Genomic DNA, 13,446 nt, shown 5'->3' with positions numbered 1-13,446 from the left:
AGAGGAGATTGAGCAAAGCAAATCAGATGCCACAAGCACGATTTGCTTGCTGCTAATGATGTCTCTGTAACATCACAGGCTATCTCTAAGCTATATTTTCCACTGCCTTGCTGGCTTGCAAAACTTTTAATGGAACAAGTTTTTCTGGCAGAAGAACACTGATTTTTATCTTTAATGAGCAGCCTCTCTATCATTTAGCTTCAGGAAACAGCTTCCTGGTTGTAAACAGCTTGAGACTGCTGACAGCCAGGCAACTTCAAAAGCAGCCAGGAGCAACTTTCTTGCTAACTTTGGGAAGGAATTCAAAAATGCTGAAAGGTGCAGGTGATTCTGTTATGGAGCAGGAGGACTCTGCTTCCCGACATGGAGAAATGACAAGTTGGGATATCAATGACATCAAACTTCCCCAGGTACGTGCCTATGTCCTAGAAACTTCTTTCTTTCTGACCAGTCATCTCCACCACTGATCTTAAATGCTTTCTCAGTCATCTATGACTCATGGCCTTTATTCTCATTGTCGCCTCGAGGTATGGGGGAGTTTTGCTAGAAAATATTGAGAAAATATTGACATTTCCATGCATTTCTCCTTCAATGTATTATTGAAAGAGCTGTTGATGCATGAAAAATAGCAATGCTGCAAAGGCATTGTTTTCACTGGTGGATTAGGTGCAGAGAAAGCAGAGGAAAAAAAAGTGCCTCCTGCTGTGGGCACTTAACTAGAGCTGTCCAGGACTTGATTTTGCCCTGGGTAGTGTTTTTTGAGAAGGGAGCACAGCACCCACCACTGCCTTGCTACTGTGGGTGTTCAGTGTCATTGCAGATTGGGCTCCAGCTCCAGAGCTGTCTTCCCACATGGAGGCAAGTCTTTTCATGAGCACCTAGGGAAACCTTGCTTCATATTTGCAGAGGCTTGCTGAGAGGCACAATAGTGATCTTCCCCCTCCTCTGTCCTTTTCTGGTTCTCTTAGCTAAAAGTTTCAACCATGCTCTCCACTGAAAGCCCACGCACCCTGAACATCAATGTCACCTCCCTGTCCCTCAGCTCTGCATATTTCTGCCAGATTCCTCCTGCTGCTGTCCTTCAGTGTCCAGCTCTGCCTCTCAACTCCCAGCTCTGCCTTCTGACTGGATCCCAGCCTCCTCCCTACTATAACAGTGCTGTTTGCTCAAAGCCTCCATGTTCCATGATGTCCCCTTCCCTGCCCTCCAGCCCAAGGTCACCTTCACCTGCACTTCAGTCTGGAGGTATCATGGACACCCTTCCCTACACTATCCAGTGGCTACCAGGGGAGCATGGGAATTTTTCTCTTCTTGGTTGATGCTCTTACTGCTGTCATGGCTCTCAGTTCTGGGATTAGCAATTTAAAGGAAATTTCTACTAAGCTTTTGTATCCCTTACAATAACTTTTCCCTCAAAATCATCATCAGGTATGGTAGATGCATTTTACTGTATTGGCTGTACCCACTGATGTACACTGATGTACAACACATCACTTTTGTGATGGTCTTTGATCACATCACATCATATTTGATTTGGGTCTTTGGATTTTTTTCTGCGGTTTTATTTTTATTGCGCCTTACTCTGTTGTCTCTGTTGTCCCTGAGGCATGGTGTTTGTTCAGGGGTGGTTTTTTGTGTTTTTTATTATTTTTGGTTGGTTGGTTGTTTGTTTGGTTGGTTGGTTAGGTGAATGAGAACAAGCTCCCAACCAGGCCTTCCCGACGCTCTGGGGCCTGTGGGGAGCCAAAGAGATTTGTGTTTTTCCTGCCTTATCTCCACTGCTCCCTCCTGACAACCAGCATCACCTGCTGGGGTGCTGGGATCACCTAGGCTACAGGAAACCCAGCAGAGGCCCAACTCTGCTCAGCTCCTGGACAAGCTTTTCTCTTTCCCAGCCTAAAGTGTGGCTTGCTTTGCTTTTTCTACAGCATGTGAGCCAGACAGACTGGTTTCAAGAATGGCCAGATTCCTATGTAAAACATATCTATAGCTCAGAGGATAAAAATGCTCAGAGGCACCACAGCAGCTGGGCAATGAGAAACACCAACAACCACAACTCTCGCATCTTAAAAAAGTCCTGCCTTGGGGTGGTGGTTTGTGGTAACAACTGCTCTACCTTGGATGGGAGGAAGATCTACCTCAGACCAGCCATATGTGATAAAGCCAGGCAAAAACAACAGCGTGAGTACAAACATGGCAGTTCATTGTATGGCAGTTCATAAGTGAACACAACATAGCAGAAATCAAAGTATAGGATACCCTTTGGATTACCCAGCCTTCCTTCTGCCATTCCTTATATTCCAATGCAATTCTTGATTTGGAACAGTGCATTTGAAACTTCTTATTGTTGGGGCGTAGTCATCTGCTTGTTTATTTTCTTTTTTTTTCCTAATAATTTTTTAATCTCTGTTTCTGCTGGTTAGGGATTGCTTCCCAGCCTTCTCAGGCCCATGAGTGAGGGTACTGAGAAAGCTGTGCAGTGCAGGCAGTTCCTGCACTGCCCTGCTGTTCCTGCCCACCTGCGTGTTGGTTTCATTATTGCACTGGCCCAAGAGTAACTCAGGAGGCAAGTCTTGCAGGAAAGAAGTTGTTCATAAACTGTGATGACTGGAAAATAGGCGCCACAGTCACGTCACTGGAGCCAGACAATGCAAACAGAGAACATGAGCTGCACACACATTTTTAACAAGACCATTCCAAACAATTGTGATTGCTCAGTAGAGCTAGCACATACTGATTTCTGGATCTGATGTACATTTTAGCTAAAGAAAGGTATTACTCAGGTGCTCACTGAGGCCAGAACAATGTTCTCTAGAAAAATATATGACATTCCAAACACTGACAAGAGAAAAACTAAAACCGACCATGATAATAAATATTAAAATTGTAATAACATTGTAATAGAAATATTTTTGAAGGTTGTATTTAATAACAGACAGAATAAAGGCAATGATTAGTTTGTTTATATTGATTTTTGCTTATGTTTGGAAGTTTTTCACATATTTTTTCTCAGTGTAATTTCTGAACACCAAACCAGAAGTGTCAATCTGCCACCAATGAACCATTGTATCACATGGGATTCATCTAACTGCTGCTGTGTAGAAAATGTTTCCCTCTATCCTTGCTCCAGGGAAATGCTGTCCAAACTGCAATGGACCACTGCGGCTCCTTTCCTGCCGAGGCCACGGTGGTTACCCAGTTACCAACTTCTGGAGGCATGAAGGCCAATTCATATTTTTCCAGGTTGGTATCAAATTACCTAACGTTATGCAAGTTAATTTTAAAGACTGGTATTTTAAGTTTTATTTCGCAATTTTTTTTTGCTCCAACAAATAGGGGTTATTGAATATGACAAAGTCATATGACTGTAAGGAGAAAAAAATTTTACAAGGTCCTAAGCAACCTGATGTAACTCTGAAGTTTGTCCTGCCTGTGCAGGTTGAGCTAGAGGGCCCTTCCAGCCTAGATTAGCCTATGCTACTATGATTTTACAGCACAGTGTGTTTTTTATTTAGGCTTCTGTGAAAACTTGTTGATTTTGAAGTGTTTTGCCTCAGGTACATAAGAACCAACAAATCCTCAGAAATACCATATTATGTCTTCTCCTTCTCCAAGGCACTACACATAATCATGAGGGAATCTTGGAAGATGAAATGGTTGTACCCAAGGGACTGTCTATGGGAAATGCCATCTATGTATTATATGTAACTTATATCTGGAACACAGTGTCTGCAAGTGTTTAAATAATGGGCACTATTTCTGGAAGCTCTAGTCCTGGTTTAGTAACATTACCTCTTTCCTGCTTTCCACTCTTTCACTTATGTGCAGGCTAAAAAAAATTAATTCTCTGTGGAAGCTTATGGAAATTAATATTCAGATAAATATGTCTAAACTGTAAAAAGAATTAAAGTGACTGCAGCGACACTGTAGCCAAGCTGCAGAAGACCTCTGGCTTCAGCTGGGGCTCTGTTCGGAGCACTGTCTTGTACAAAAAAATGTGGTGCACTGATTTTATTATTTCAAAGGGTTTCTACCCCATCCCACTTCATCTGGGATATGCTTATTATTTGAGCTCACAGTAACTAAATCCTGTTAAATACAAAGCATTAGGCCATAATATGTGATTTTGGCCTGTGCAATAAATTCTGTTCCCTTAAGATTATTAACAAGGCTGCTTCTACCTTTAATATACCATAATTACTTTCTAAAGTCCAAAGGAGCTCACGACCACCCACGTCCAGAAACAAAACTAGAAGCAGAAGCAAGAAGATCAATCCAAAAAGCAAAACCAGCTTTTTCTCCGTCTTCTCTAAGACTAAAAAGAATCCAGGAGATTGAGGTAACTCTTGCTATTGGTCAATGAAATTTTGGTCAAGTGATCTGTGATTCAAGGCATGGTGGAGGCTGTCTGGGCTTTGGGTCTGGGTGGGAGCAGGCTTTGCATCTCTACATTCTGCGTGCCCATGATCAGGCTAAGAAGGACCAGGGCTGTCCTGAGCATCCTGCTCTCCTTAGCACTGTCATCCACTGCCAGCACCTCCTCTGCAGAGCAAGTTTGCATCTGGTGGCAGCAGGAGATTGCATCTACACTGGTGAACAAAGCAGGGCTGCAGGGCAGGCTAAGTTTCATCACCATTCACGTGGAACTTCCTGTGCATAAGTTTCTGCCCATTGCCTCTTGTTCTGTTTCTTGGCACTACTGAGAAAGGCGAAGGCATGCTCCACCTCTGCTTGCTCTCCTTGAGTTTCGGCAAGGTTAAGAAGGGGAAGGTGCATAACCTGTACCTGGTTTGCCTGGTTTGAAGGCAGAAGAGTGCTTTGAAGGACTTTGTGAAGCAGTGATGTTAAAACATCAGCTCTGATGGGTGTGGAAACACTTGTGAAAGTATCTCCAGAGATCCTTGGGACTGCCTCACGACTGAGGAAGGGAATCCCAGTGACTTTCGTTGCAAAGGCTGTGTTAAACTCAGCTGTCATCACCAGTATTCACATGCAGTTTGTCTTTTGATATGTTAGGGGTGGTGCATTCCCCCAACCTGGTATTAGAGATAGTAATCCATGCTCCTTCAGCCACAGACAGAAGGGATAATTGCTCTGGGTGGGGACAGATTTCTTAAGTGGAGGACATGGAGAAGCAAGGGGATCTGGGAACCCAAGAAGCAGATAAAATACGCACACAGGAAGTTAAACCCATTTGAACAGAATGTGAATTTAGAAGCTGCAGCTATTTCTACTGGAAATGCTCAGGAGGACACTAAAAACCAGAACCTCTTGATACAAGTGCCTGGGAGCAAAAGCATAAGAAAAAAACAGCTGATGTGTCTAATTGTCTAAAAAACACAGCAACAATGCTTTTCCTATCACTGGTTTAGTTCTGTCTCCATGAACACTTAAATAGTTTCCACCCAGGAAATATGGCTGAGCCATGTGGCTTTCCTTCTTTTATAACTGAGCCTACTGGTCAGCCTACTTGCTTAGGTCAAATTTCCTGTAGACATGCCTTCATCTTTCCCTTCCTAAAACGTCTTCCTGAGGCTTTCACTTTCAATTGTGTGTGATTAGAAACAGACTAAAGATGTCACTAATGTCTAATAGTAGAGCCTGCTTTTCGGCTGTTCTGACTCTGTACAGTCAGACTTAGACCATTTATCCTCATTGGTTTTCCAGTTCATGGCCTTCCAGAAGATTTTCCTTGGGAATAACCCATCATATTTATGTTTTGCCAAACTAGCTGTGATACAAGTAACTCAGGAGTCTGATTTGTCATGCAGAACCTGTGCTGCTCAATCTGCAAAAATATATTCCAAAAAGATTCATTTTTTAATGTGTTCAATCTGGAAAATGTATTCTGAAGAGAGTCAGTTTTAATGTGCTCACAAGAAATCAGGGAGGAGAACTTCAGAAAAAAGGTATGAGCCCAAAATAGAGCAAGTGATTTATAGGATGGTCTCTCTATGGAATCTGTGGCAGGTCTGTAGCTGAAGGTGGGCTGGGTCCTACACCAGATTGTTGGAATTTTTTTCTCACAATGAGTGTAGAACAACTGAAAGGCACTTTGCTGCTCCAGCAGTCTGCAAAACCACTATAATTAAATGGATGAAAAAGCAGAATTATAAAGAAGAAAGACCTGCAAGCATTCATTAGAAATGAGTGTTCTGAAAGGAATTAAAGTTTGCATAATTATAATCCAATAATTGGAGCAATTAAAGAAGTTGTGAAATATCCAGAACAGAAGACCCAGAAGAATAATTCTTGTGTGCTGATCCCTGCCTGAATGAAATTTCTGTTTGTGGGATAAAAAAATGTAAAGATAGGAAAATTTATTAGTTAGAAATAGACTCTAGTAAAGCTGAAGAATAATATTTTTGTAGTGAAAAGAATCAGTACAAAAAAAATCATACTTAGCTTTTCCAGTCTCCACAGAAAAAGAAATCTGTGGTGTCAAATGTATTAGCTTAATTTCATTTTTAGGTCGTTCTTCAGTATATGCTGGCAGTGGACCCGAAGGGCTGTGAATGCAAGGTCTAAACAACTCTTTCAGTGTAAAACAGGCTTTGGGCAAAAACTGGTGAAACAAACGCCGAGCCAAGAGCTGGGAGCTGTTCAGTTTGCCCCTACAGCCCATGGGCACCCCCCTTATGGTGGGGGAGGCTCTGTTATGCCGTCTGCTGTGTTGCCTGTGTTCACAGAACCACAGAACGGTCAAGGTTGGAAGAGACATCTAAGATCATCAAACCCAACCATCGTGTTAGCTGAGTGCCTTCGTAAGCAGCTCACAGAGGAGAGGTGCTACACCACACCTTGTTTTACTAACCCATGCCTTGCTTTCCCAAGTCTCTGGCAGGTGCAGTGCCGACACAGGAGCCTTTGCCTTTGCTTCTTTCCAGCCCGGATGCTCACATGCCGCCTGCTAATTTCAGGGGACATTTAAGCAAAAGCTCCCGGGAGCCAACGCTGAGCAGCTGCTCTGGGCAGCTTCCATACCCAAGGACAGCTGGGGAGGATGGGGCCTCCAGAGAGGCACCAGCCTGGAGCCGAAGCCTGTCCCTCAGGGGGACCCCCAGAGCCCAGAGGCTGTGCAGCGTCCCTGCCGTACCCAGCACAGCCCCTTCTGCCCAGCAGAGCACCCGCCTCAGCGCCCAGCATGTCCTGCCCACGGCAGAGGGTGGCCATGATCCCTTCAGGTCTGACGTGGGCCCTTTGGGAGATGGATCCTGTGGGACGAAATCCCCGCTGGCCTACAGCGGCGCCTGCCTCTGTCTGCCGTCCCACCCTGCGCCTCAGGGAGGGCCCTGCCCCATGGCCAGAGCGGCACAGCCTCACCCACAGCTCTCGCTGCCTCACAGGGGTGGGGGAGGGCACCAAGTCTGTCTCAACTACTGCAACAACGACATGGTTTTTAACCTGTACCCATTACAGTGACTGGGTTCAAATGTCCCTGCTTGCCCCTCCTCTGGCAATGGGTCCAGTTCTCCACCCCTGTGGCACTGCTACCACAACAGGTCTCACTTTAGCTCCTCTTGCAGGCCCCAGAATGGGCTTTCGTACCTTGTCTTTGTTCCTTTTTATTTAACAGTCTTACTTCCCGCCACTGTTTCATGGATCTAATAAAAGCTATCAGCTCCTCTTACAGACTGCCTCGCTGCCATTCTGGTTTGGAAGCATTACAACCCTTCTCCACACACAGCTTGTTCAAGCCTGTGGGACTGTGGAAGGTGTAGATGGATGATCTCAAGGACCACAACTGCCATGTGCAACCTTCTACATTCTTCCAGCTTCTTCAGGCAGTCCCTCTTCAGACCTAAGTCCCTGTACTGCACCAGCCGTGGACACATGTTGTATAGAGCTGGATGCAGGACTTCACATGGGATCTTATGAGAATGGGGTAGATGGGGAGAATTCTCCTCCTCCACATGTGGCCACATTTCTTTTGATGCAGCCCAGGATACGTTTGGGCTTCTGAGCCGCGTATGCACACCGCCAGATCGTGTCCAATACACCAACTGGCCTCAGTCCTTGTCTGCAGGGCTGCACCCAGTTTCTTGTATGTATATATTCAAGGTGCTTTGCTGCTTTTTCCAGGCACTTTTCATTTCTTTCATTGCAGACTGTAAAGAACCCTTCATCATCCCCTTTGCTGACCACTGCCATAAGCTGTATTTCAGCAGGACCCATCAGTTCTCTACACTTGTTTAAAAAACTAGGGTGCCAAATAGGAATTTTCTTGCCCGAACTTAATAGCTCAGACACCTTTGGCAAAGATTCCTTTATGTTTTCCTACAACTGACATCTGCATGGCTTTGCTGCATGACTGGCCTCTGCTGCTCTCTGGACTGGGTTTCAGGGACCACCAGCTGCCACCTCTGCAAGAAAGAGCTGAGGGATGTCATGTACAACGTATGGAGCCACATTGTCTGGGAGGACAGTATTACAAAACAAGTGGCAATAAAAACTTCATAGTACCTCACAATGGGATGTATCATGTGTTCATCAGATAGGTTCAGTCTTAGCTTTTCTTTTTTTTTCCCCTAGTTTTTATATTAGTTGCTAGGGAAACCACTCTCCTGGTGACGGATGTAATTCAGAGACATTTACAAGACAAGAATGAATTGTATTTATAGAGTGTTTCAAAATGTTTATTGGAATTTGTGAAACAGGATGCACAGTGATTTAAGTGGAAAAAAATCTAAATGTAGATCACAAAATAACAATGTACTATTGTACTATTGTACATGAAGATCAACTCACCAAACTTTTTTTTTAGTCATTGAGTTAGTCCCACACTAATTCCAAACTTGGCATGTTTTATGATTTTTTCAGATCATTAACTCAAAGAAGGAAACTTTGATCAACATTTGTAACACCTCTAAGACACAAAAAGAGAAATTATTAGGAGCCATGAACACTTGTGCTTCAGGAGGTGAGCTGCAGGACTAGGGACAGGCAAGGCCACCGGGGCTGGTGTCCCATAGCTGGCATTCCTCAATCCAGTCACAGAGGTGAGGGACCACACAGCGCATGGCGCCTGCCACAGCCATCTGGCTCTGTCTCACCTTGTCTCTCCTCTGAACTCCTTGCCTCTCCACTGCAATGCTGCCAGCATCACCTCTAGCAGTAGTGCCAGTCAGATGTGCGGCTGGGAGGCTCCTTGATAATTATTTCCACACCAAAGTTCTATCAGTTCTCCTTACACTCACCAACCACTTCCTCTATTTTTAGGAACTTCTAGCGAAGGGGATTTGATAACCAATCCTATTCCATGGCTTCTCTGTTCCAATCCCAGCTGTAGCATTTTTTCACTTACCTGATTTTCTTTCCTGCAAATCAAGCATTTCTTGAAGTCTTTTAAGATGGGTAGCATCCAGTTACTAAGTTTCACAGGCTTCCTACGGGTCTAATACAACCAAACCTCCCTAAAAGATAATTACTACTGACCTTTCTCCCTGCCTGAAAAGGAAGAGCCTTTTTGTTGGTTTGCCTTTGAGTCTGAATCAAAAGGTTTCTAAAATGAAACCTATTCCAGTGATCTCAGCTCCCCTGAGTAGCTCCCTGCCATAGAAGAGCCATGCCTTCTTGCAGCTTCCATGCTTGTAATCCTGCACAAGCAGGACTGTCCCACAGTTTGGGGGGACCTAAAATTCATGTAGTGTTCATGCAGCGTTCATCACACCCAACCTCTTTCCAATAGAAATGCGTTTCAGGCTCAAGGAGGACAGGTTATTCAGTTTTAAAAAGGGGGAAACAAAACCTTTATGATTTTTCTAAGGTTAGAAACAGAAAGTCTTCCCAGATTTATAACCTGCCAGGGTAATTTCCAAGCTTTTGAAGCAACTTCTGTGCTGGCAGCAACTCCCTCCACTTCAGGTACATTCAGCGTGGTGGGTCAATATAGCACCAAATTTATTTCTGTTTAAAAAGATATCAATCCCATCTCTGACCTTCACAAAAATTATTTTTTTAATGTGTTTGGGATATGTTAAAAGAAACATGTATGTATCATTGCTTTAATCCTCTTTTACCAGTTCTAAGGTACTGTGGCCAGCTGGGCAGTGATAAGAATAGTAGAATCATAGAATGGTGTGTATTGGAAGAGACCTTAAAAATAATTTAGCTGAAAACTCCACTGCCATAGGTCAGGACACCTTCTACTACAGCAGATTACTTAGAGCCCCTTCCAGGCCCCCTCTAGGTACTGGAAGGCGCTGTAAAGTCATCCCAGAGCTTCCTCTCCTCCAGGCTGAGCCTAGTCTTCACTGAGCCTAGTCTTCACTGAGCCTGTCTTCACTGGAAAGGGTTTCAAGCCCTAGTTCTCTGAGCCTGTCTTCACTGGAAAGGGTTTCAAGCCCTGTGATCAACTTAGCGGCCTCCAATGGACTTATTCCAACAGGTCCATCTTTCTTGTGTTGGGAGCCCCAGACCTGGATGCAGCACTCCACTCTAGGTGGAGTCTCACGAGAGCACAGTAGAGAGGGAGAATCAGAGATGAACGAGCACTGGATGCATGATACTCTGATCCCATATTTAAGAAAATAAAATGAACGCTCAGGTTATTCAGATTAACTCCATGAAGAAACACCAATGGACCTGTGAGGATCCACCCACAGGTGGATCTGTGACCGTGTTCTCTCCTGCAGAAAATGATTTTCTGCAAGGCCCAGGTGCAGCAAAGCATTATGAAGCCAGCAGAGATGCAAGGATGTCAGGATGTGGATGATTACACAGGCAAAATAGTTTCTTCTGGCTTATTGCTGTTTCTGATGGCTGTAGCTACTGGCAAAACTAACACAAATCCCCATACATGGCATGGATGATGATACTGCGTTCCTGAGCTCTTAGCTCTGAAAGCACTGGCCTAAGTATCTAAAGGCCAATCTCTGTGCTTGCTCTGAAGCAAATATTTTTGTATATAAGGGCTCTTTTGAGGCCATCAGAGCACTACAATGTTCCTCAGAATCCTACATTAGCCAGGCTGTATCTTACAGAAACCTAACTTTGATGTTTGGATTATTTTGACTCATGCAACATTTAAAGGAACTACCTAAATAGTACAAGACAGCAACTGCACACCTGAATTTATTAGTGCATTTATCCTGAGAACATCGGATTGAGAAAGGGTAATGTTTTTGTATCAGTCACAGCAAAGGGAATATGAGAAAGCAGAACAGGGATCTGACCCACATCTCTCCATCCCTGGGAACATACAGTGTTTCTTCTGGCTTTCCTCTCCCCAGGACCTCTACTTTTGCATGTGAAAAAATTGCAGGTCAGACTGAGCAAAGACATATTTTCCTTTTCAACCCCTTGTACAAAGAGAAGATTGGCAAGGCTATGGACTATTTTCTACAATATGGTCCTAAATGCATTCTCTATATTTTTAAGTGAAACAAGGTTGTCAAACTTCTGGTGGTAGAAAAGACTCCAGCTGAGAAAGCTTTAGGGGATATATCTCCATTCATTGTAGAGAGCTTTTCTTTCCTTGTGGTCTTTGAGATATTTAGTAATCTGTGTGTCTGGTATTCCTGGCAATTTTGCTCTGATTTCCCTCAGGGTAGTAATTTGGGGGTTTTAAATAACTATGCTCAAGGAGTCAGTGTTTTACTTCATTGCAAGCAATATGTAGAAGTGACCCTTGTGGTGGCTCTCAGCAGGGATATGGATGGGAAAAGGCACTGTACTGAATCAGGATCAGTCAGCATAGATTGCATGAGTCAGGTTCAACTGCTTCAGGTGTTTAGATGTGCAATTCAATTGCTGTTCATGCTCTGCTTTGATTACTGATTGCATCTATTTTACTCTGACACCAGCTGACTTCCTTAATTTTTCTTTATAAACAAACTGCATCATTTTCCCATCCTCCTCTGCCTCTCCTGGGTCCCCATGCCATGTAAATCCTCTTCCTCCCTGAGCTGCTGCAGTCCCCAGGCACTAAGGGGTTTTTGTCATTCACAAGGTGAGCTTCCCCAACACTGTTCATCTCCTGAACCAGGAGGACTCACCATCAATGCAGGGGAAACAGGTTAGGGAATACTTAAACAAACCCAACATATTTAAGTCCATGGGCCCTGATGGGATGCACCCATGAGCAGAAGAAGCTGGCAGATGTTATTGTGAGGTCACTCTCAATAATCATTGAAAAGTCATGGTGGTTGGGAGGGTCTGAAGACTGGAAGAAAGCAATGTAACTTTTGTCTTTAAGGAGATCAAGAAGGAGGATCTGGGAAACTACACACTGCCCAGCTACACCTTGAAATGTGCAAAGGCAATTAAAAAAATCCTCTTCATAATTTTACAAACACATGGAAGACTAAAAAGTGATTAAGGCCAGTCAGCATGGATTTATGAAAGGGAAATTGTGCTTAAGCAACCTCAGAGCAGTCTACAGTGAGAGAACTGGCTTGGTGGATGAGGAGAAAGCAGTGGGTATTTTTTATCTTGTTATTAGCCTGCCCTTCAGCAGAGTCTTCTAAAACATCCTCAGAGACAAGCTGATGGTATGGGATTGTTAAGTGGACAGTGAGGTGGACCAAAATCTCTGCTATTTTGTGGTTGTGGTAACAGTTAGGATCAGCCATAGCTCTTCTCACACCAGAGAGCTGCAGTCTCAGTTGTTTCTGTCTGAATTAACCATGTGGAGTGTGGCATATCCAGAAAGTTATCTGAAAGGTGGCATATGAAAGACACCCTGGGGCAGCAGGACACAAATGTGGCATATGAAAGACAACCTAGGGCAGCCTTTGTGGCCCTGAACACAGCAGCATCAACAATGTGATTGCCACAAGCATGCTTTGCTCTCCTTGTTGGATCATTTACTTTCTGTGAGCAATGTGAGATGATCTCCTGTACAGCTCAGATAATCTCTTAAGGGACAGGACAAACAAGGAAAATCTTTGGCCAGCTTTTCACTCTGAGCTCATTTCTGCTGTTTCCAGTTAGTAAGTGAGGAAGTAGAACTGTCTCTGTCTTGGGGGGGCATGCCTCAGATGAGTGTTTTTCATTTTGCCAAATCAGTTGTGTCAAGATTTAAACTTCACATCTTTTGGTAATTGTGTCATCAGTGATGTGTATTCTGTTTCCAAGGGTTGCCCAATCTATTTGTTCTTCTGAAGACAGACAGTCACAGAGAATACAAACCACAGCAGAGTCCTCTTTGCCCAGTGCTTTCTGTGCCTGGTGGAAACTGTTAAGCGAAGGTCAAAGCCACATGGCAACTGGACATCCAGCTCATTTTTGCTTCTAGAAGAGATAGCAATTTCCTGTGCCAGGTCCCCCATCCCCAGCAGAATGTCCCTGCCAGGACATGGCATGGACAAGTTGGTGGGGCCTTCTACCCCAAACACCAGGTGAGCAGTAGAAGCACAAGGGCGTGCTGCTGACCTCGTGTCTACAGCCTCTCCTGGCACCTGCAGGTGGTGGCAGCCTTACACTGGACTCTGGCACCAACAGCAA

General features: G+C 44.3%; 1 protein-coding gene across 1 annotated transcript; it reads left to right on the top strand.

Moving 5' to 3' along the window:
* The first annotated feature begins 213 nt into the window (after window positions 1-213).
* GCM1 (glial cells missing transcription factor 1) lies at window positions 214-7,653 on the top strand. The gene is made up of 5 exons (XM_038133061.1): window positions 214-410; window positions 1,929-2,181; window positions 3,131-3,243; window positions 4,211-4,339; window positions 6,835-7,653. Exons 1-5 carry the CDS (start codon window positions 309-311, stop codon window positions 7,420-7,422), a joined length of 1,185 nt encoding a protein of 394 aa, XP_037988989.1. The 5' UTR covers window positions 214-308; the 3' UTR covers window positions 7,423-7,653.
* Window positions 7,654-13,446: the final 5,793 nt, after the last annotated feature.

Source organism: Motacilla alba, chromosome 3 (genome assembly GCF_015832195.1).
Source record: "Motacilla alba alba isolate MOTALB_02 chromosome 3, Motacilla_alba_V1.0_pri, whole genome shotgun sequence".
NCBI classification, from domain to species: domain Eukaryota; kingdom Metazoa; phylum Chordata; class Aves; order Passeriformes; family Motacillidae; genus Motacilla; species Motacilla alba.
The sequence above is the reverse complement of the archived record's forward strand: the minus strand, read 5'-3'. Positions and strand labels throughout refer to the sequence as shown.

Coding starts and splice junctions, on each gene's coding strand:
- GCM1 (XM_038133061.1), top strand. CDS start 309: ATGCTGAAAGGTGCAGGTGATTCTGTTATGGAGCAGGAGGACTCTGCT. Junction 3,244..4,210: donor GCCAATTCATATTTTTCCAG/GTTGGTATCAAA, acceptor TACTTTCTAAAG/TCCAAAGGAGCTCACGACCA. Junction 4,340..6,834: donor AAAGAATCCAGGAGATTGAG/GTAACTCTTGCT, acceptor TGCTTTCCCAAG/TCTCTGGCAGGTGCAGTGCC.